Source organism: Lynx rufus, unplaced genomic scaffold (genome assembly GCF_022079265.1).
Source record: "Lynx rufus isolate CCGP_SWC_20201006 ecotype Redwood Valley unplaced genomic scaffold, mLynRuf1.p SCAF_23, whole genome shotgun sequence".
Classification (NCBI taxonomy): Eukaryota; Metazoa; Chordata; class Mammalia; order Carnivora; family Felidae; genus Lynx; species Lynx rufus.
This window is the reverse complement of record NW_025814838.1, coordinates 20,817,865-20,840,492: the sequence shown is the minus strand read 5'-3', so window position 1 is coordinate 20,840,492 and position 22,628 is coordinate 20,817,865. Positions and strand designations below refer to the sequence as shown.

Here is a 22,628-nt window from a genome sequence, read left to right as displayed (position 1 = left end):
ACGTAGCTCCCCAGGAGCAAAGAGATGCCTGAAGAGGGAGAAATGTCTGGCAGCCCAAACTCACAGATTTTCACTACAGCCCGCCCCTTGGCTGTGTCGTTCGCGGTGGAGTGTGTGGTCCTTTTCCCAGCTATATATTTTGCAGAGAAGACAGGAGAACTCATTTTCCACAGTCTTCTCTACTGGGTGAGGGACTACCGTTCTACAGGCTTTACCCTTCTTGTCTCAGATTCCCAAAGATGAACACATCCTTCGGTTCCTGCGGGCTCGTGACTTCCACCTGGACAAGGCCCGGGAGATGCTGCGCCTGTCCCTGAGCTGGCGAAAGCAGCACCAGGTGGATTTCCTCCTTCAGACCTGGCGACCCCCTGCTCTCCTGGAGGAATTCTATGCGGGGGGCTGGCACTACCAGGACATAGGTGCGTCTCTTTACCTACAGAACGCATAGGGGGCCACCTTTCACATTGGGATCTTATTATTTTTCCTTTTGACTCTTCTGGGCATCTGGAGATGCCCTTGGGGTTCACCCAGCCATGAGGAAAGTAGGGCTGGAAGAGACATGTGGGCTCGAGGCAACATTTCTCCATGCAGAGGCAGCGTTAGCCCACCCTTACTTCTGATCATGGGGACCCCCACACATAATGGCTGCATGGGCACGCATCAGCGCCCTGGGTATGCCATAGCAAATTACCAAAAACCGGGTGCCTTAGAGATGTATCTGCCCACAGTTCCGGAGGCAGAAACCCCAAATCAAGGTGTGGGCAGGGCTGTGCTCCCTGCGGCGAATCTCTCTCTGCCTCCTCCAGCTCCTCGTGGCCCCAGGCGTTCCTTGGCTTGTGGCTGTATACCTACACTCTGCCTGTCTTCACATGGATTCCTTCTGGGTGCCTGTGTGTCCTCTCTTCTTTTTTTTTTTTTTTTTTTTAAACGTTTATTTATTTTTGAGACAGAGAGAGACAGAGCATGAACGGGGAAGGGGCAGAGAGAGAGGGAGACACAGAATCGGAAGCAGGCTCCAGGCTCTGAGCCATCAGCCCAGAGCCCGACGCGGGGCTCGAACTCACGGACCGCGAGATCGTGACCTGGCTGAAGTCGGACGCTTAACCGACTGAGCCACCCAGGCGCCCCTGTCCTCTCTTCTTATAAAGACCTCAGGTCACTGAATTCAGGACCCACACTGATCCAGTAGGATTTCATCTCGAGGTCCTAAACAATCTGATCTGCAGACTATTTCCAAGTAAGATCACATACAGAGGTTCTGGGTGGACGTGAATTTTTGGAGGACACTATTCAACCCGCTACAAATAAGTTCTCTCTCAGTTTTTTTTTTTTTTTTAAAGATAGGTCTTCTCTGTAGTTTTTTTTTTTAATCTTTATTTATTTTTGAGAGAGAGACAGAGTGTGAGCAGGGGAGGGGCAGAGAGAGAGGGAGACACAGAATCTGAAACAGGCTCCAGGCCCTGAGCTGTCAGCACAGAGCCTGACGTGGGGCTCGAACTCACGAACCATGAGATCATGACCTGAGCTGAAGTCGGATGCTCAACCGACTGAGCCACCCAGGCGCCCCTCTCAGTTTTTTATTAAACTGCCCTTGATGTAAAAATTTGTATATATTGATTAGGGTGAGTGGTTGACTCTCCTAAAGGACCAGTTGGAACACTTTAATATATAGTCAATTCTCATTATTCATGGATTCCATATTTGTGAATTTGCCTCCTCACCACAATGTATTTGTAACCCCCAAGTCAATACTCAGGGTGCTTTTGCGGTCAATTATGAACATGTGTGGAGTGGCGAAAAGTCAGAGTCATCTGACCTGTGTGTCCCCTGCTGAGGTTGAATGAGATGTCCTTCATTTTTTCAGTTCTTACACTGTTAACAAGAGTCCTTTTTAAAGTCTACTTAGTGCTACATTTTTTTTTTTGCATTTTGGGGGTGATTCTGGTGCTTAAAATGGCCCCCAGGCATAATGCAGGAGTGCTGGCTAGTGTTTCAAAGCACAAGAAGGCTGTGACTCATGGAGAAAATGTTAGATAAGCTTCCTTCAGGCTTAGTGTGATGCTGCTGGCAATGAGTTCAATGTTAATGAATCAACAATATATACTCAATAAGGTGTCCTTAAATAGAAACACACAGAGAACAAGGTTATGTATTGATCAGTTGACAAAAATGTTGTGTCTAGAGGCTCGCAGGGACCTTACCCCATATTTTTCCTGGAAGCAATGCTTTAGTACTTCCTGATTCAGTGTTCAAGGTGACTTTGGAAACCATCACTACCATGAATAACAAGAATCGGTTGTATTAGTATGTAATTCCTTATTTTTCCTATTTGCTTTGCCTGATAGAAAGCTAAGAACCAACGTCATCCACTCTCTCCATACTCCTTCATAACATGGTTCATATTTTCTTTTTTAAAAAGCTTTAGGGGTGCCTGGGTGGCTCAGTTCATCCAGTGTCTGATTCCTTTTTTTTTTTAATGTTCATTTATTTATTTTGAGAGCGATAGAGCCTAAGTGAAGAAGAGAGAGAGGGAAAGAGAGAATTCCAAGTTCATATTTTCTTTTTTAAAAAGCTTTAGGGGTGCCTGGGTGGCTCAGTTCATCCAGTGTCTGATTCCTTTTTTTTTTTAATGTTCATTTATTTATTTTGAGAGCGATAGAGCCTAAGTGAAGAAGAGAGAGAGGGAAAGAGAGAATTCCAAGCAGGCTTTGCACTGTCAGCGCACAGCCTGATGCGGGGCTCAATCCCGTGAACTGTGAGATCATGGCCTGAGCTGAAACCAAGAGTGGGTTACTTAACCAACTGAGCCACCTAGGCACCCTAAGCATCTGACTCTTAATTTCAGCTCAGGTCATGATCTCACGGTTCATGGGATCGAGCCCAGCGTTGAGCTCTGCGCCAACAGTGTGGAGCCTGCTTGGGATTCTCTCTCACCCTGTCTGTCTCCCTGCCCCTCCCCAACTTGCACGTGAGCACGTCTCTGTCCCTCTCTCTCAAAATAAATAAATAAATAAACATTAAAAAGAATTAAAAAAAAATAAAAAGCTTCCAGATAAACGTGTAATGTTAGGACAGGTTTTCAGAGACGTTGCTAAGGCCATACAGAGTTCCCACATGCCCCTCACCCAGTTTCCCCTGTGATGTCAGTCTGTGTCCTTGACTCTTTTTTTTTTTTTTTTTTTTTTAATTTTTATTTTTTTTTTTTCAACGTTTTTTTTTATTTTTATTTTTGGGACAGAGAGAGACAGAGCATGAACGGGGGAGGGGCAGAGAGAGAGGGAGACACAGAATCGGAAACAGGCTCCAGGCTCCGAGCCATCAGCCCAGAGCCCGACGCGGGGCTCGAACTCACGGACCGTGAGATCGTGACCTGGCTGAAGTCGGATGCTTAACCGACTGCGCCACCCAGGCGCCCCTGTGTCCTTGACTCTTGAACACGTTGCTTCTCACCGTAACTGGCATCAGTCCCTCTTGGGAGTGGGTAGGGCATTCGCAAATAAACGGACAGGAGGGGCAGGCTGAGCCACAGCCTGGCACCGCCTTCTCCGAAGAGAAGTTTGGGCCTGCCCTCTCACCAGCACTCCTGAAAAATGTCCCTTCTCTTTATGGGGCCTCCCCTGCAAAGACGGCCGCCCCCTCTATATCCTGCGCCTGGGCCACATGGACACCAAAGGCTTGATGAAGGCCGTGGGGGAGGAGGCACTGCTGAAGCATGTGAGTAGGGGTCCTCTCTCCCCGGACCCCAGGGCTGCCTGTGGGGGGAGCAGCCAAGTGAATGTTTGCCAGCACATTCTCTACTTTCCAGGTTCTTTCCGTCAACGAGGAAGGACAGAAGAGATGTGAAGGGAACACAAAGCAGTTTGGCCGTCCCATCAGGTAAGAACCCCCACCAGGAGCACATGCCCCTGAAAGAGTGAAAACAGCCAAGCTTCACTGGGCATGGACTCAGCACTTTACAGGAATGTCCTCATTTAATTTGTTCAGTGATCCTGTGAGGCAGGACCTGTTATTGTCCCTGTCCTTTATGGAGGGGGAAACTGAGGCTCAGAGTGGCTGTGCTCATCCCAGGTTGTTGCTAAGTGGGTAAGTTACTGTCTGCCTCGGTCTCAAGGATGTTACGCCCTGGGCCTTGCTCTTTGAGGCCAACTCTGCCACCCCAGGTAGCACCTTGACTCTGCCTCCCAGGCAGGTGGACTCAACAGGTGTCATGGCAATCCGGTAACCCTCGTCCGACTGCCCCAGACTCCTCAGTTGCCCACATGAGTACTTAGGGTGGCACGAACCTTTCTGAACTATAGCTTGCTCGTCTGTAATGTGGGAATAACATCATGAGTCCGAAGGCGTCTTCATGGATTATCAAAAGCCACGTCTGTTGAGAGAGAACACAAATGTGTGTGTAACACTTGCTGTGCAGCAAGTGCTCGTTGAAGTACCTGCCTCACATCCTCCTTATTACAGTCTGGGAGGGAGGGGCCAGTGGGACCTGCCACTTTTTATCCCCAAATGGCCTGATCTTTGTGAAAATCGAGTCCCTTTGCTGTTTGGAGCCTTTCCTAAGGGGATGTACATTGGCTGGGCTGGGAAATCGATCAATAAATCAAGGTCCTGATCCAAAGTGGAATTCACCTGAGATGGCTCAGATGACAGGGTGTCAGGAGGGACTTCTTGCAGCGGTGTGGATGGAAGGATCAAAGGCAGGATGGAGAGGCTCCCAGGGATTAGCCGCTGCAGTAGAACACTCATTTTCCTAATGAATTAGTCCTGAGGAAATGGAGGCACAGAGAAGTTAAGTAACTTGGCCAAGGCCGCACAGCAAGCGGCAGCGCTGAGATTTGAATCCAGGCCGTCTGGCTCTGGAGTGAGTGCTCTTGGCGCTTACACTCTATTTAGCAGTCCGAGCCTTTTCAACGATTGGTAGCAATGACTTGCTTTGAAGGAGTGCACTCTATGGCCTGTCCTTGCAGAGAGCTTCACATATACTATCTCATTTAATCCTAACAATTGCTCGAGATGGTACTGTCACTGCCACTGTCCTGATGAGGAAGCTGCCTGTGTCACACAGCTCTCGGGGGATGGAGGTGACACTTGAATTTGGGTGACTAGCCTTAGAGGCCATGCACTGAGCCTCCTCACCACATGGCCTCCCCAGCCTAGGGTTGGGCTGGGGGGTAGGATCCACGAGAGCGTCCTACGGCCTCCGCCCCTCTACTCCCAGCCCTGGCTTCCAGAGCCTCTCTGTCCTGTCTGCCAGCTCCCGAGGCCCCCCCCCTCCCCCATGGAGGCTGTCGGGGGCCCTGGGATGTGGCAGAGCAAGCTGCAGTGAGGGGGCCATCTCTGCCGCAGCTCCTGGACCTGCCTGGTGGACCTGGAGGGTCTCAACATGCGGCATCTGTGGCGGCCGGGGGTGAAGGCCCTGCTGAGGATGATTGAGGTGGTCGAGGACAACTACCCTGAGACCCTGGGCCGGCTGCTCATCGTGAGAGCCCCCCGCGTCTTCCCGGTGCTCTGGACGCTGGTGAGAGCAGGCGCCTGGGCCAGACCCCTCCCCCGTGCAGGCTGAGATGGGGTGGGGGAGTTCCCTCTGCCTGCTGGTTCAGTGTCATTTCTTCTTCTTCCTTCTTCTTCCTCCCTCCTCTTCCCTCCTCCCTCCTCCCTCCTCCCTCCTCCCCCCTCCCTTCTACTTCCTCCTTCCTCCTCCCTCCTCCCCCCTCCCTTCTACTTCCTCCTTCCTCCTCCCTCCTCCCCCCTCCCTTCTACTTCCTCCTTCCTCCTCCCTCCTCCCCCCTCCCTTCTACTTCCTCCTTCCTCCTCCCTCCCCTCCCTCCTTCCTCATCCCCCCTCCTTCTTCTCCCACCTCCTCCTCCCTCCTCCCTCCTCCTTCCTCCTCCTTCTTCCTTCTCCTTCCTCCTCCTCCTTCTTCCTCCTCCTTCCTCCCCCCTCCTCCCCCTCCTTCCTCCTCCCCCTTCTCCCCCTCCTTCTTTCTCCCCCATCCTTCCTCCTCCTTTCTTCTCCTCTCCTCCCTCCTCCTCCCTCCTCCTTCCTCCTCCCTCCTCCTTCTTCTTCCTCCTTCTTCCTCCTCCTCCTTCCTCCTCCCCCCCTTCTTCCTCCTCTTTCTTCCTCCTCCTCCCTCCTCCTCCTTCCTCCTCCCCCTCCTCCTTCTTCCTCCTCCTTCTTCTTCTTCCTTCTTCCTCCTCCTTCCTCCTCCTTCCTCCCCCCTCCTTCCCCCTCCTCCCCCCTCTTCCCTCCTCCTCCTTCCTCCCCCTGCCTCCCTCCTCCTCCTTCCTCCTCCTCCTCTCCTCCCTCCTTCTCCCTCCTTCTTCCTCCTTTTCTTCCTCCTTCTTCTTCTTCCTCCTCCCCTCCTCCCTCCTCCTCCCTCTTCCTCCTCCCTCCTCCTCTCTCCTCCTCCTCCCTCCTCCTTCTCCCACCTCCCTCCTCCTCCCTCCTCCTTTTTCCTTCTTCTTCTTTTCTTCAACATTTATTTATTTCTCAGAGACAGAGAGAGACAGAGCACGAGGCAGGGAAGGGCAGAGAGAGAGGGAGATAGAATCCAAAGCAGATTCCAGGCTCGGTGCTGTCAGCACAGAGCCCAATGCGGGGCTCGAACCCATGAACCGTGAGATCATGACCCAAGCCGAAGTCAGTCACCCCACCGACTGACCCACCCAGGCGCTCCTGGTGGCATATCTTCTAAATAATAGCTTTGCTGAGATGTAACTCATCAGGTTCACTCTTTCCAAGTATAGAATTCAGTGGTTTTTAGTATATTCCCAGAGCTGTGCAACCATCCCACCTTCTAGTTCCAGAACATTCTCAGCACCCCCAAGGGAAACCCTGTACCATCAGCATTCCTTCCTCTCCCGGCTTCCCAGCTCCTGGCAGCCATCAGTCTGCTTCCTGTCTCTATGGATTGGCCTGTTATAAATATTTCACAGAAGCGGAATCATACGAGGCATTTTGCATCTGATTTCTCTCACTGAGCATAATGATTTCAGGTTCATCGTGGTGTAGCCTATCAGTACTTCATTCCTTTTTATGGCTGAATACTATTCCACCATACGGACAGACCATGATTTATGTATCTCTTGTCCTGCTTTGTGGACGCTGGGTCACACTCAGAATTGTATAGCATTCTTGGGGCTCCTGTGAGCTGACTCTGAGGAGTGTTGGGATCCTGTGCTGCAGGGATTTGAAACCTTTTTGCCCAAGACCCACAGTAAGAAATACATGTTATGTTACAACCCAACGCAAACACACACACACCTGAAACAGATCCGCAAGCGAGGTTACATTAACTATGTGCAATATCCTCTTTTCTCTCTCTCTCTCTTTTTTAATGTTTTATTTTTGAGAGAGAGACAGACAGAGCATGAGGTGGGGAGGGGCAGAGAGAGAGGGAGACACAGAATCCGAAGCAGGCTCCAGGCTCTGAGCTGTCAGCACAGAGCCCGACGCAGGGCTCGAACTCATGGACTGTGAGATCATGACCTGAGCTGAAGTCTGATGCTTAACCCACTGAGCCACCCAGGCTCCTCTCTTTTTGCTTTTTTATTCCATTCCATTAAAAATAAGCTAATCATGGAGGTGCTTGGGTGGCTCAGTTGGTTGAGTGTCCAACTCTTGATTTTGGCTCAGGTCATGATCCCAGGGTTGTGGGATCAAGCCCTACATCAGGCTTTGCAATGAATGTTGTGCTTGCTTAAGATTCTCTCTCTCCCCCCCCCCACTACCCCTTTCTGCTGCTTGCACGTACTCTCTATTAAATTTTTTTTTCTCAGATTTAAAAAAAATGGCTAGCCACACTTGCTAAATTGATCTCACAACCACTATCAGGTTGTCACTGACAGTTGAAAACCACTGCCTGGGGGCTTTGCTACTGGTCCACAGGCCAGTGCAGAGTGCCAGCCCCCCACCCCTAGTCCTGCAGACCCTGAACATACCCGGTGCCCCGAGGATTCAGTGCCCAAGAAAGCCTGGAAAGAGCTGCTATAAGTTGAGGTTCAATCAGGATAGAGATTTGAGAGTTAAGTGGATTCAGTGTTTCACTAAGCACCTACTGTGTGCCAGACACCTTTCCAGGCCCTGGGGATTTGGAGTAAACAAGCCAGCCACTGTATCTCTCCCCAACTGTGACAGGGCGGGGAGAGATAAAGCAGATAACGTCACACAAGGAAATGCTTCATGGTTCCCTGTGACTAGGGCATGAGGCCTACAGGGTTCGTGGAGAGGCTGAATCAGGCAGGGGGTAATTCAGGTGGGCAATTTAGACTGGGAAACTGAGGAAGGTCCCTCGGAGGAGGTAACAAATGGCTGAGACCGAAGGAAGGAGCAGGAGTCCTTCAGGGAAGGGTGGGGAGGACAGGTGGGTCAGGCAACCCACACAGTAAGCACAAAGGCCTGGAGGCAGGACTGTACGTGATGCTTTTGAGAAACTGAAAAACCAGTGCAGGGTGGCTGGAACAAAAAGGAGCAAAAAGGCCGGTGGCCCTGGCAGAAGCTGGGAAAGTGCTCAGGGACCAGTGCCTGCTGAATCCAGGCTGTGGCAAAGGTGGGACTTCATCCTGGGGCAGTAGGGAGCCATGGAGGGTTGTCAGCAGGAGACGATGTGAGCAGACTTCTGGGACAGAACGTTCTTTGGCCACTGTTGGCTACGTCAGGGCCTTGCTGGGGCTGGGCTGGAGAGCAGGAGCTGCAGGAGGGACAGGCGGGACCTGCCACTGAAGCTTTTTATCTTGAAATATCCTGAACTTTGTGAAAATTAAATTCTTGCTGTTGGGAGACTTTCTAAGAAGATGTGTATTGGGTAGGGGTGGGAGCCAGTCATTCAGGGTGCTGGCCAGAAGTGGGATTCACCCCAATGGCTTAATGGGGACATAACATAAAAGAACTCCTTGCAGAGGTATGGGCAGGATGGAGAGGCCCCAGGGAGTAGACCCTGCAGTGATCCCTGACACCCGGGAGTGGGGGGGGAGTTGGTGGTGCCACGGGAGGGGATGGCATTGTTACCAAGCCTCATGAGAGCCAGAATGTGGCAGGGGGTGGGGGGCCCAGGGGCAGTGAGGCAGCAGGGAGTGGGGGAAGAAGTACCCTGGCCTCTCTCTTTGTTCCCACCTCCTGCTGCTGTACCCCCTCCTCTGCCCAGTGGCCACACCAGATGGAAGCCAGTGGCACGGAGCCAGGTTGCCGAGGACGGCAGGTGACTGCTTCCCCGGGTGGAGGCTGAAGGAGAGTGACCACACAGGTGGGATTCCCAGTTCCTGTAGCATTCCTTGCTCAATTGGCTTGTACCTTGCCAATGCTAAGTCCTTCCTTCCTTCCCCAACTGTGTGTTGAGTCAGACACCACACCAGCATCGTGGGTGGGGGGGTAGGGGTTGCCATGAGAAAAAAAAAAAGGATTGACATGCAGTTTCGAGTTCGGTGTTGAAGTATTTTCCATCTGGGGCAAACAAAATAGGATCATCCAAAGAGTAGAATATTATTCAGCCATAAAAAGGGATGGAGTAATGATCTGTGCTGGAAGGTGGATGAACCTAGAAAAAACATCATGCTGAGGGAGAGAAGCCAGGCACAAAAGGCCACATATTGGAGGATTCCATTTCTATGAAATGTCCAGACAAGCAAATCCATAGAGACAGAAACCTGACTGGTGGTTCCAGGGGCTGGGGGGAGGGGACTGGGGTGTGACTGCTAATGTGTATTAATGTGTAAAAGGAATGGGGTTTCCTTTTGGGGTGAAGAAGAGTCTTGGAATTACAGGAAAGTGGTAGTTATACAACATAGTGAGTGAAATAAAGCCACTGAATTGTTCACTTTAAAAGGGTTAATTCTCGGTTGGAAGAGCATGCGACGTTTGATCTCGGGGTTGTGAGTTCGAGCCCCATCCACGCTGGGTGTAGGGATTAGTTAGATAAAACTTGAGAAGAAAAGAAAAGAAAGAAGAAAAGAAAAGAAAAGAAAAAAAAGAAAAGAAAAGCAAAGGAAAGGAAAGACAGGAAAAGAAAATGGTTAGTTCCTTGCCACGTGAATTACATCTCAATAACAAACAAAAAACCAAAAATACCTTTCCATCTTGTCTCATCTCCCCCACTTCAGATCAGCCCCTTCATCAATGAAAACACCAGGCAGAAGTTCCTCATCTACAGTGGCAGCAATTACCAGGGCCCCGGAGGCCTCGTGGACTACCTAGATAAAGAAGTGATCCCCGACTTCCTTGGGGGAGAGTGTGTGGTGAGTGTGTGGCTGCAGGCCCTGGGCTGTGGCCTGGGGGTGGGGGTGGGGGAGCCAGGGATTGCTGGGGCAGGGCTGCAGAGGGCCACGGAAGCTGGAGTGGGGCACTCTGTCATGTGTGTGGGTGCTGGTACCTGGAGAAGCCATGCTTTCTCTTTTGGGGGGTCAAGGCTTGTTTTAGACGCTTCCCCAAAGAGAAGTGAGTCCTGTCCAAAGGAGGGGCCTTAGCTTGGTTTTTCAAACATAGTGATCCAGATGGAAGTTTCTAGAAGACCAGAGACCAGGCCAGTCAAAAGTTTACCCCGGTATTCCCTATGCACTTCGTCGCTAGGCAGCTGTCAGAGTTTACCTGCTGACTTTGCGCCCTCTGCTGCTGAGAGAGGTGACTCAAACATCCCAGTGGCCTGAACCCCGGAGCCTGTGTGTCCAAAGGGATTTATTCCCAACCCACATCCTCACGGAATGGTTAGATGGGCCAACTACTTCAAGGAGAGGCAGCCACAGACCCCTTTTACTGCCTCCCCTTGGGGCTGAGATGACACAGGCAGGGGTGACCCTGGGTCACAACTGTCTTATCTCATCTGGCCATGGGATGAGGGCAGGCCCCTCTTCCTTATCTAATAGAATACCAAACTCCAAGCATACATGATTTCTGAGTAAAAAAAGGCATTTCCTAGGAATTCTGCCAATTTGAATCTCTCCACTTGTTGAGGTACATACATGTGATTTATGTTTAACAAATGGGCCTGTAAGAACCAGCATGGTAATAAGAGACTTGAGCCTGGGGGCCCTGATAAACATGGGTTTGTGCCCAGGCTCAGACACTTTCTGCTGTGTGATCTCAGGCAAGTGGCTTGACCTCTCTGGGCTTCCATTTTCCTCCTCTGTGAAATGGAAATAGTAAGAGTTCCTACTGCATTGTGGTTTTGGAGATGAGGTCATGGGAGAGCCCCTGTACCGTTCTCACTTTGGGGTTGCCGTTGTAAGTGCAGTTTCAGGGGTCACAAAGTACCCTTCTGTGGGTCAGCCAGGCCGGCTGGGTCCTGACCTGCTACTTTCGTCTTTATCCCCCAGTGTAATGTCCCCGAAGGAGGGCTGGTCCCCAAGTCCCTCTACCTGACAGAAGAGGAGCAAGAGCACACAGACCAGCTGCGGCAGTGGAGAGAGACTTACCAGTCGGCCAGCGTTCTCCGAGGGGCCCCCCATGAGGTGCTGGGACATGGCCCGGGAGGGCCCACGGGGTTGGGGTGGGGTCTTAGGCCAGGGTCCCCCGAAGCAGACCCTGAGACAAGAGTTCTTGTGCTAGCGATTTGTTGAGGGTGAGCTCTGAGGAGAAACCTGTAAGGAGAGGTGGGACAGGATGGGTACGGGGAAGGATACAAGCAAAGGGGCGGTGCAGCCAAGTCCCCTGATCCCAGGGGAGCACTGGGCTGTGCAGAGCACGGCAGATGGGCAGATGAAGACCCAGGTGGGCACCCACAGCACCTACTGCAGCTGACCTCCCCATCCCGGCTCCCCACTCCTGGTGGGATTCCAGGTCGGACCCTCAGACCGTGCCCTCCCCATGCAGGTTGCCGTGGAGATTCTGGAGGGCGAGTCAGTCATCACCTGGGACTTTGACATCCTGAGGGGGGACGTGGTGTTCAGCCTGTACCACAGCAAGCAGGTGCCCAAGCCTGGACCCCAGGAGCCTGGGGCCAGGGCCGGCGGGCAGCTGACGGACAAGGGCTGGGTCCTAGGTGTGGATTACAGCCGTGTGGAAGCCCCCCTTGTCTGCCGGGAAGGGGAGAGCATCCAGGTTCGAATTCCTTTGTTCATTCATTCGTCACTCAGGATTGAGTGTCCACTGTGTGCCAGGGTTCTGGGAGCACCCGAGTAGATGAACTGCTTATGGACTTTGGCCTTGGAGCCCCTGCGGGATGGGTGGGGAGAAAGACAGAATCAGACAGATCCAGGACTCTGGGGACCTCCCAGGACCCCAGCCTCAGAATCCCTGGGACTCTTGTCAGAGATGCAGATTGCCAGGGCCCATGCCAGGGAGGGGTAACTCAGACCCTCTGGGTGTGAGGCCTGGACCCTGCATCCCTCACCCTCTCCCAGTGATTTCTGACGTGTGAGCTTCAGAAGCTATGCAGCAGAGACATACTAAGTCTGGGAACGGAACTCAGATGCGTTGTGGAACATGAACACGAGGCCCCCTGCATTCTCCACTCTCCCGTGCTTGTAAGTCTCACATCGCTGGCCTCGCTCGCTCTCTCACCCACCCGTACCGCACACACAAGCTCTGATGAGCACTGCAGATCTCTCTGAAGGTTCCCTGAGCAGCACACTGTCTTGCACCTCACACACCAACACCCCTAGCCCTCATTCTCAGCGTCCAGGCCCTCAACTCGCTCTAACCAACCTGCCAGCTCCCTGCCTGAATCCCTGCCTGGACCTCATCTGCAAATCACGCTCAGCAGAACAAAAGCCCAACAAAGTCCAGGCATTTAATTAAACCGCACCTGTTGCCCTGCAACTACAGCCCTCCTCTCCAGGATTTAGAGGGAGGCTCTCAGCCCCCAGGGATATGGGGGTAACAGCAGAGGGGCCAAGGATGACTTCGGGAGGCCCTGAGAGGAAGACTGGCTGGTGGATCCGTTTAGTAAGGGGCTCCTGTCCCCAGGAGGACCAGAGCCTCAGGCCCGGCTGCTGTGTTTCAGGGCTCCCATGTGACCCGGTGGCCTGGCACCTACTTGCTCCAGTGGCAAATGCACAGCCCCCCTGGCAATGTGGCCTGCAGCATCCCGGGTGTGGAGGATGTCCTGACGGCCCTGCACAGCCCTGGCCCCAAGTGCAAACTCCTCTACTACTACGAGGTGCTGGCGTCTGAGGACTTCAGGTAGGAGGGGCTGGGGAGGGAGAGCCTGGGCGGGAAGGGTCCTGACTCCCCTCTGGGCGAGGCCCACAGCACTCCTGAGGCCCCTTCCTTCTGGGCTGGGGGCACTAGATTCACCTCCCTCACTTGTCTTTGAGCTTATCCAGGGGCAGGTCCCCAGCATTGGTATTGTTAAAATTCTGCAGTGGTTCAGCACGTGTGTGAGCAACCAGATTGAACACTGTGTCCAAACTCTGCCTCAGCTGCAGGATCTCCCTTTAAAAAATTTTTTTTAATGTTTTTATTTATTTTTGAGACAGAAAGAGACAGAACACGAGCAGGGGAGGGGCAGAGAAAGGGAGACACAGAATCCGAAGCAGGCTCCACGCTCTGAGCTGTCAGCACAGAGCCCGACGTGGGGCTCGAACTCATGGACTATGAGATCATGACCTGAGCCAAAGTCGGACGCTCAACCGACTGAGCCACCCAGGCGCCCCATGGATCTCCCTTTTAAATGAAATCCTGGACAGAAGCCAAACATACCAGATTGATTGGTGGGGGAAGGGGAGCCCAAGGCCCTCCTATTTGGACCTCCCTGTATTCCTAGAAACCCATAAAAAAAGGATTTGGAATGTTCTAGAACATTCTAGAATAGTGTCGCACGGACACCTCTCTCCAAGTGTTGCTTTCAGAGAGGCAGGAAGGGTAGCGGTTAAGGCCTCCAACACTTCCTGATTGCTCTGTGACCTCAGGCAACTCACTTAAGCTGTCTGAGCCTCAGGCTTCCCATCTGTTACATGGGGACTACTGAAGTCCTAGGTCACGGGGTTGTCATGAAGATGAAATAGCTGGGGGAAGCCTGCCCTTCACTGAGGCATACAGTAAGCCCTTGATAGCAAAAATGAAACTGAGGGTGAGGACATGGAGAGTTTCTTCAAGGCCTTACATTTTATCTTTTAAAAACGAATGTGATTTTGCATCCTGCTTCGTGACCTATCTATGCTTGTGTCCTTCTAAAAATAATGCTTTATATTCTTTACCATGGAGTCAAATTGAAGCTCCAGGAGGGTGTCACATCTGGATCCATATCCTGGGTGGAGCTCCAAGTGTTGTAGGGGCACATACAGCCCCCTGTGAGAAATGCTGGGCCACTGTCTTTACTCCAAGAGAGCCCCACAGCCAGGAGGGCTGGTGATTTCCTCTTTGGAAAGTGGCCTGCTTTGGCCTCTGGGCACCAGTGCAGGGGAGAGACATGCAGACACAAGTATTGGGGGCTGCTGGCCTCCAGGAGGGCAGGTGGAGGCCTAGAGGGGGACAGAGCAGGTGCTGCTTGCCAGCCTGTCTGGTCAGCATGGGGTAGCCTTGCTGCCCTGCCCTTCAACAGCCTCGCAAGAAAACCAGTTCAAGGGCTATTTCCTGGGTGTCCTCAGTAGGCAGGCATTGGGCTGGGCCCCGAGGGACCAGACAGATAGGGCCTGCCATTGTGGAGCAGGAGACCACATGATCACACCTGTGCATAACAGGAGCAGCAGTGGATGCCATGAAGGCATTCCAGCCTGGGGTCCTTGCCCAAGGTCAGATAGCTAGGAGGTGTCAGAAGCCTCAACACAGGGTGTTGTCAGAGCCTGGCACAGGCCTGGCACAGAGCCTGGACAAGGGGCCTGGCACAGGGTGGGCATGGGATGTGGGGGAGGTACCTGGGAAGAGACACTGGAGTTGAGACCTAGGTGGCGTGCACATACATCATCTGGGGAGTCGGGGGGGGGGTGTCACAATGCAGATTCTGCAGCTCTGGGGCGCAGAGAGTCTGCAGCTCTAACAGGCTCTAGGAGGGGCTGGTGGTGCTGGTCCCCACACCACACTTGGAATAGCCAGATCCTAAGGCTTCACTGGCCAACCAGGTACCTACCAGCCACAGGTAGCAACTTAAACGTAGCTAGTACAGTTCAACAAAAATAAAAAAATCAGTTCCTCAGCCGCACGAGCCACATTCTGAGTGCTCAGTAGCCCCATGAGGCTGATGGCTGCTGCGGTGGACAGCACAGCTGTAGGACATAACTGTCATCACACAAGGTTCTCCTGGAGAGCGCTGCTCTGAAGTCTGGAGTAGAAGTTAACTAGAGGAAGCAGGGGGCAGAGAAAGTGCTTCTGGCAGCAGGTGGAGACCTTCACGGGTTCCCAGACAGGGGAGGCGAGTGTCGGAGATGCTGAAAGGAGGCTGCAGGGGTGGGGTGGGGTGAGGTGAGGCTAGAGATAGGGTCAGAAACTGCCCAGGCTATGCTAGATCCCCAGGTCAGGGAGGCCCCTGAATGGTGTGTAGCAGGCTGGGCTCTGTGTGTGGGGGTTGGTTGGGGGTGGGGCTGGAAAACGGGTGGAGCCTCGTTTCTCACCATAACTCCGCTTGCGTTTTGCTCTACACTTGCCCTGTGCGCCTGGGGTGGTTACCAGCCTGGTAGAAAGAACCCTGGGGCCTCATTTGCAGCATCACCAGCTTTTCCACTGCTGTGCGTGGGCCCCAGGGCCGTGTCACCCCAGAAGGTAATGTGCACACAATGCCCTTCCTCCCCAGGGGCTCCATGTCCAGCCTGGAATCCTGCACCAGCGGCTTCTCCCAGCTCAGTGCCACCACTTCCTCCTCTTCTGGCCAATCCCACAGCAGCCCCCTGGTCTCCAGATAGCTGGGACTGAGCCCTGTGGGGCAGCCCGCTCGCCTCCCACGTTTCAAGTGTCCGTGAGGTCTGGGACCACGTGGGCTTCAGCCCTGGGTCTGGACACTAAGTGGGGGCATCTGGAGCCGATGGCAATGATCCAGCTCATGCACTCTTCAGGATGCAAGACAGAACCATCCCCCTTGGGCTTCATGTGAAGAAAAGCCAAGGAATGGTTGGGCCACCTTTGGGCCTGCCTGGTCTGGGAGCTCAGGGATGTCATCAGGCTCAGCACCCCCTCTCCACCTCTGGCTCTTTCCCTGGGGCAGCCTCCTTCTCAGGTGCCTTCCCCACGCAGAGGGCCCCATCACCATTAGGCTCCCTCTCTCCTCCCAGCTCAGCTGTGGAAGAGAACCTCTCTCCCCCAAAGTTCGATCCAACCTCCCAGAACTGAGTCTAATCAGTCCGTCTGGGTCCCACACTAGTCCTTGAACCAATCACAGTTGCCAGGGGAACAAAGAACACAGACTGGCCAGTAGGTTTCTGTCTACGATCTGGACCAATCACCATACAGGGATGGGGTTTCAGTGATTGGCCTACCTGGACCACATGCCTGTTCCCGAAGCCAACCACCTGGTTTGAAAATCATAAGGAGGTTGCCTCTAGGAATACTGGGGTACCCGACGGGAAGAAGAGGGAAAGAATGCTGGGTAGGCAGAAATGACTGGCGTTCACATCTGATTCCCTAGCGATGCCCTGTGTCCCAGACATGCATGGTGAACAGTTATATGAGTTACAGGCTCCACTGTCTGTGGGGAGCAGCCCATCCTGGATCTGAAATCCATTTTCCCAGAGCTTGGCTAGGAAGGAAACCTGACCACCATTGACTTGAGGAGGGTGGAAAGGCCCAGGCAGTGATGAAGTGGCTCTAGCTGTCTTTAAACTCCTCTGGAGGTTCTTTTCTTTCTTCGGAGCAGTTTAATTATGAGTTTTTTGGTTGTGAGTCACAGAGACCCACACAAAAGGGTAACCAGTCATGAGCACATGTAATTGGCCAGTCCAGGATCTCTTGCTTCAGGTAAGGCTGGATCCAGGACCTCAACATGGCATCAGGACTCCCCTTACGGGGAGGAGGAGGCCGTGACTTTCTTGTGTCTGCCCTATGGCAAACCCGACCCCTGGAACCTGCTACTGATAGACAGACGTTCCTTGAGTTCTGCATGGGAGAGTTTTGGGTATGCTCGGGGCTTGAGGACACTTCTCCTTTCCTTTCCTGGGCTCCCAAAAAGGTAACAAATCACAGGTTACCAACTGGCCGACTGCAGTCTGATCTGGCTTTTGTTTTTGCCTATAGAGAGATTGAAAAATTAGAGCATTTCACACGGAGATCAGGATGTCTAGTTTCCCTCAGGCATTTGGGACTTTTGGCAAAATGGGGCCACTGTTGCCATGTAAAGGCAAGACAACTGTGTCTCCTGGATGGGGGCCACCCCAGTCCTCACCCGTCTATCAACCTAGTCCACATCACTCACTCACATCAGCCTAGGAGGGACCTCACTGATAGGGCTCCTGGGGGGGCCAATGTGGGGCTGAATGACTCAGTGTTACTCTTCTCTCATAGCCTTGCTTATAGCTGGGGGGGGGGTCATCTCTGGCCAACACCTGCAGTCACTGGGCCTTGCCTAAGGGGTGGGTTTACAACCATGGGGCCCACGCCTCCATGCAGTCTCAGCGTGACAGGGCAAAGAGCAAGGACTTCCTTGCATACCAACCTCAACCCCAAACCTGGAGCAGAGGGAAGGAGTCACTTTCTAGAGACATCCTTCTCCCTGCAGGGAGGGAGGGTTATCCACTTCTGTTTGCTCCTCAGGTATAGGAACAACACCCAAAACTGCATCCTGCATCCAGGTGTGTGTGCACATGAGGGAGAGAGGTAGGGGGAGATTGGAGACATTCTCATAGCTCCCATGTCACCAGACATTTATCACTGAGCATCTGTGATATCTTCACCTGTCTTGAGATGAATTTCTAGCTTGCCTCTAAAACCCAGGTGTGCCCTAGAAGCATTTTTGAGTAGGCTTCCCTGGCATTCCCCACACATGAATTGTCTAGGAATGGCACCAGGGAAGGATGGAGAAGCCTTTCCTTGACTTGGGGTTATATGTGGCTTGACAGCTGTTACCTGGATCTGCTGTGAGCAGTCCAGCCTTGACAAAAGGGATGGGACTCAGACCCTCTCGTTTCTCCCCTTGAGAGCTCCTTCTTTCTCCCTTGGGAAAGCTGCAGCTCAAACTTCTTAAGCAACAAAGGGAATTTTCCCTGGGTCCTGTAACTGGGATGGCTGAGGATGTGCTTGCTGAAGGTATTGCTGGCTCCAGGAGCCCAGTGTCCCCAGGCCCACGCGTTCATCCTCTCAACCTCACCCAGGCCGCCTGGCTCTGTATCTCTCCTCACACTGGCCTCGTCCTCTCTTCCACCTGGTGGGAAAGGTGGCTACCAGAAGCCCCAGCCTACAACCACAGGGCTCACAATCTCTAAGGCTGAGAGAGACATTCTCTTTCCATCTCATCCCACAGAAGGCTCTGACTGGCCCTGTTCCAGTCGAGTGCTTGCTCCTACGGATGAACCAGCCACGGGGCTAGGGGTCCTGTGATTGACATTTCCTCCAGAAGCAGCAGTGGGATACAGGTCACCCCAGGACAAGGGGAGCTGGGCCAAAGAAGCAGCAGACGGCCACGGTGGCATCTTCTGCAGTGCCCCTCACTTGCTGGAGGTCTCTGGGGTCAATGCCGGAGCATCATTAATCAACAGGTTTCTCCTACCTTTGGGAGGCTTGAAATTAAAAGCCTAAGGAAGGGCTGCTGAATTCCTGACTTCTGTATTTCCCTAGACCCCAGGGCTAGAAGCTCCTTGGCTTGGCTTCTTTATCTTGTTCATTAACCTGTGGTGAGCAGGATAGAAACAACCCACTAGCAATAGGACCCTGCCCATGCACTGTGTTTAGAAGCCTGGGTCTTAAAATTTAGACATGGTGAGGTTCAAGCCCCAGCCTTCTTTTCAGTAGCTGTGTAACCTCCAGCAGGTGACTTAACTCCCCTGTGCCTCAGTTTCCTCATCTGTAAAATGGGGGCATGCCTACCTCATTCACTGGGCTGTAGTGGAACAAAAAATACCAGCTGTGGAGTCCACAACCCAGTGCCCAGCACACAGAAAGCACACGGTAAGTGTCAGAGGTTATCCTGATGATTTAAGGCTTCTCGTCCAAACACTCCAGACTCCTTCCTGAGGATGCCCGCCTGTCACTGTTTTTCACGGGACAGAAGGCTCAGCACCATGTGCATCCGGAGGAAAGCGGGTGTCAGGATATTATTTCCCTCATTTCCCATTTAGAAACTGCTTGCGTTTTCTGGGCAAATCCACTAAAATGGAAGAGCATCATTTGGAGTGCTATTTCCCCCAACTAGCTGGAGAACGTTCTCTCTACAGGCTCAAAGAAGGGGATTCTGAGACATTTTTCCCCCCTACCCTGCACTCTGGAATTGCTTCTCCTGTAAAACGAATTGTTTGATGAGAATATTTTTAATTCTGTTCTACACACTCTATTTTAGTCAGTAAAACCTGATGTTCCTTGTTCGCCTGATCATTTGCTCTAACCAAAAGCATTAAACGTTTTAGATTTGGGTATACCTCAGTTGTCTACTTCCTGAAACCCTAGAGGTCTCCCTGGGCTTGTTCAAGAATTACTCCGCTGTTGTTTATAAGACACAAAAGCATTTTCAACACGGGCGATATCACCTTCAAAGTGTTGCAAGTCGGTTCTTGGCGGTGGGGGAGGGTGCACACATAATATCACATTTTTATATATAAAGCACAGACATACAGTAGTTTTCTAAGGCTGCTGTAAGAAATTGCCACAAACTTAGTAGCTTAAAACAGCAGAAATTAATTCCCTCACAGCTCTGGAGGCCAGAAGTCTGAGATCAAGATGTTGACAGGTGTTCCCTCCTGACACTAAGGGAGGATACTTCCTGTCTCTTTGAGCTTCTGGGGGCTCCCAGAACTCAATGGCTTGTGGCTGTATTGTTCCCATCCCTGCCTCTGTCTTCACATGTCTTCTTCCCTGTGTCTCCTTTCTTATGAGGACACCAGTCACTGGATTTAGGGTTCACTCTAAATCCAGTATGATTTCACCTTGAGATCCTTCACTGATTATATTTGCAAAGACTACTGTCAAAGAAAGTCACCTTCTAAGGTTCTGTGTGGACGTTAATGCTGGGGAGACACTATCCAAACCAATGCATATGCATAGGATGCATAAACAGGTAAATGTGCTGTTCATCAGTGGTATGAAATGCAGATCCCTGGGCCCACTCAGCACTGCCAACTTGCAATCTCTAGGATGGGTTGCTGGATTCTACCTGCCAGCTGTCCAGGTGAATTTGAGGGCCCTGCTGTCCATCTTTCTGGGCCACTCTGCCCTGTTCTCTGGGGTTTGACCCAAGTACTAGCGTTACTTCCAAAGACATCCACAGTCCTGAGGTTGGGCATGGGTTTGGGGCCCTGACCAGGGCACCACCTGTCTTTCCTGTGAGCTTCCTTGAGACACAGAGCTGGGGTGCTGGCTGCCACATACATCATGGGATTCTGAAAAGGCTCTCTTGTTTTGGAGCAGGAGACCAAAGACTCACTTGGGAGAGCAGAGGAGGTGTGGCTCTTTTGTGTGACTGAACAGCGCCCACCTGTCTACACCGGCTTCAGTTACCCAGCCCTGCCAACACATCCAGTTGAGGGAGAGGAAGCAGCCTTTGCCTGCTTTGGTACAGTGAATGCATTCATTCTCTGGGACTTTTCCATGATTTCTCTTTCCATGGGCGAGAGCTCTCAGAGGACCAGCCAGCTGACTCCTGCATGCATTGGGTGTTGAGAAAGACAGAGGTCCCTGGGGCAAGCCAACTGGGATCAGATCTGAGCCCTGAATCACTGCTGACGTCTGTCCTGGGCTGAATCGCCTCCCAGGAAGCCCCCTGGGGTTTGGGTGACACCCAGAGAGGGCAAAACACACCAGGGCTTCCTTGTGGCTCAGAAGCTGCTTCTGGGACCCATTCTTCCTCTGAGGCCAGGGGCCAGGTCCAAAGCAGACCTCTGGGGTCTCCATAGAGGCAGGTCTCAGGGCACCAGAGTTGGGAGTTTGGGCAGGGCCTGGAAAGAGCTGGAGGAAAAGCACCAGGTTACTCTCAGGGACACCCGAGGTGCCTGCGGCTTTTAAACATCTCCCCAGCCCATTTTCCCCTCCTCCACTCAGTGCTCACCCCCAAGGCATTCCTGAGGAACATGGGTAACCAAAAAGCATTACTTGAAACCTCTGACTTAAGAATTCCCTGGAGCCCAAAGTTTTCTGGGACACAAGTCCCATTTGCAAATACAATGAAAGCTGTGGGCACACTTGAATGGTTTCCATTTCAGGGCTCCTAAGAGCCCTTGAAAGCCTACCCACTGAACCCAGGATTGGAACCTTTTTCTGGAGTCTTTCTTTCCCGATGCTAAAGTTTTATACAGAGCATCCCAGCAGCCACATGTCACCATGGCAACTTGCCCAGCACACAGGACTCTGGGGGTTCCAAGTCAGGCCACCAAGATATCTGGTCCACATTCTGTGCCCAGGGGCCTTCCATCACTACCATGGAGGCATATGGGGAGGAGATCCTTGCCATAACTAGTCCATGTTAATCCCCAACCAGCAATCCCAAAGCTAGATGACTAGAGCTCTTGTATATTTGTGTCAACACATGTCCCTACCCACTGCCAGAGGAAGGCATCAGAACCTCAAACACTTTTCTGCCTCTGGTCCATGTCCCATCTAAGCTCTGCAAATGCCAGAGTCCAAAATGTGCCTTTCCTGGAACAGTACATTATGGGTGTCAGACTCTTTGGGTTGCCAGAGACCCCCCCCCAAATCTAACACAAATTGCCTCAAGCAAAACAAAACAAAAAACACAACAGTGCCTTACTGGTCCATGTAATTGGCCCCAAAATGATACTGGCATCAGGTATAGCTGGATCCAGGGGCTTAAATGATGTCCTCTCTCTCGACTCGATTCAGTTCTTGTCCGTGTTGGCTTCACTCTCTTTCTCCATGTGGCCCACACCATGGCAGGTGGGCAATCCCAGCAGAAGTGTCTTTCCCCAAATTCTAGCATTAGTTCCAGGGTGGGCTGTCATGAGTTGACTGGGATAGATGTCTATCTCTGACCCACTGATGCCATCTGGGACTTGAAGGGAGGGGATGGTACTTGCCAAACCACAAGGATAGAGAATGGGGGAGAGGTAGTACCCTACAGGCAATGAGAGGGAGGCTCACAGCCGTGGCTCTCTGTGTCCTGCCCACCTTCCCAGGGCGTTCTCATTACCACTGGGAGGCATCTGGATGCAAGAAGCTGCAAGTTTCTGATGGCTACCTCTGGTTGAAGCATACTCAGCCCCTGTGTCGGGCAGGCTGGAAGTGCCAGGGAGTTACCCCCCAGAAGGAGCCCCGGACCCAAGATGAGTGTCGGCTGACAAACACCCCACAGGAAGCCCAACTCCAAGATGCCCTCTGCATGCTCCCCGAGTCTCTGGGAATCAAGCCTGGCTGTCCACAGTGGGGGGCTGCTCATTAATGCACTGACTGCCTTTCCTTCCCCACCTCACTTCCCTGTCCCCCATCAGGGCTTCTTGGGGTCACCTCCCAAACAGACTACTTCCCCTCACATCTTTGTCTCAGGTTCTGTTGCTGGGAGGGATCCAGCCCAAGACAGGGCATTTACTAAAAGGACAGGCCTAGATGTTGGGCAGGCATGATAGATACCCCTATACAAACAGGGAGGGTGAATGTATCCTAGTCACTGAGCCAGGGACCCC

At 52.5% G+C, this 22,628-nt stretch overlaps 1 protein-coding gene across 5 annotated transcripts in view; it reads left to right on the top strand.

Moving 5' to 3' along the window:
- The window catches only part of SEC14L5 (SEC14 like lipid binding 5), a 46,080-nt gene extending 26,663 nt beyond the window's left edge, over positions 1-19,417 (top strand). For all 5 annotated transcript variants that reach the window (XM_047087502.1, XM_047087503.1, XM_047087504.1 and 2 more), the window contains 9 exons: positions 230-419; positions 3,626-3,714; positions 3,806-3,876; positions 5,344-5,515; positions 10,092-10,226; positions 11,301-11,435; positions 11,797-12,024; positions 12,929-13,107; positions 15,653-19,417. In XM_047087502.1, the coding sequence (XP_046943458.1) occupies positions 230-419; positions 3,626-3,714; positions 3,806-3,876; positions 5,344-5,515; positions 10,092-10,226; positions 11,301-11,435; positions 11,797-12,024; positions 12,929-13,107; positions 15,653-15,761 (1,308 nt within the window). In that variant the 3' untranslated portion in view covers positions 15,762-19,417. The remainder of the gene's footprint in view (positions 1-229; positions 420-3,625; positions 3,715-3,805; positions 3,877-5,343; positions 5,516-10,091; positions 10,227-11,300; positions 11,436-11,796; positions 12,025-12,928; positions 13,108-15,652) is intronic.
- Positions 19,418-22,628: the final 3,211 nt, after the last annotated feature.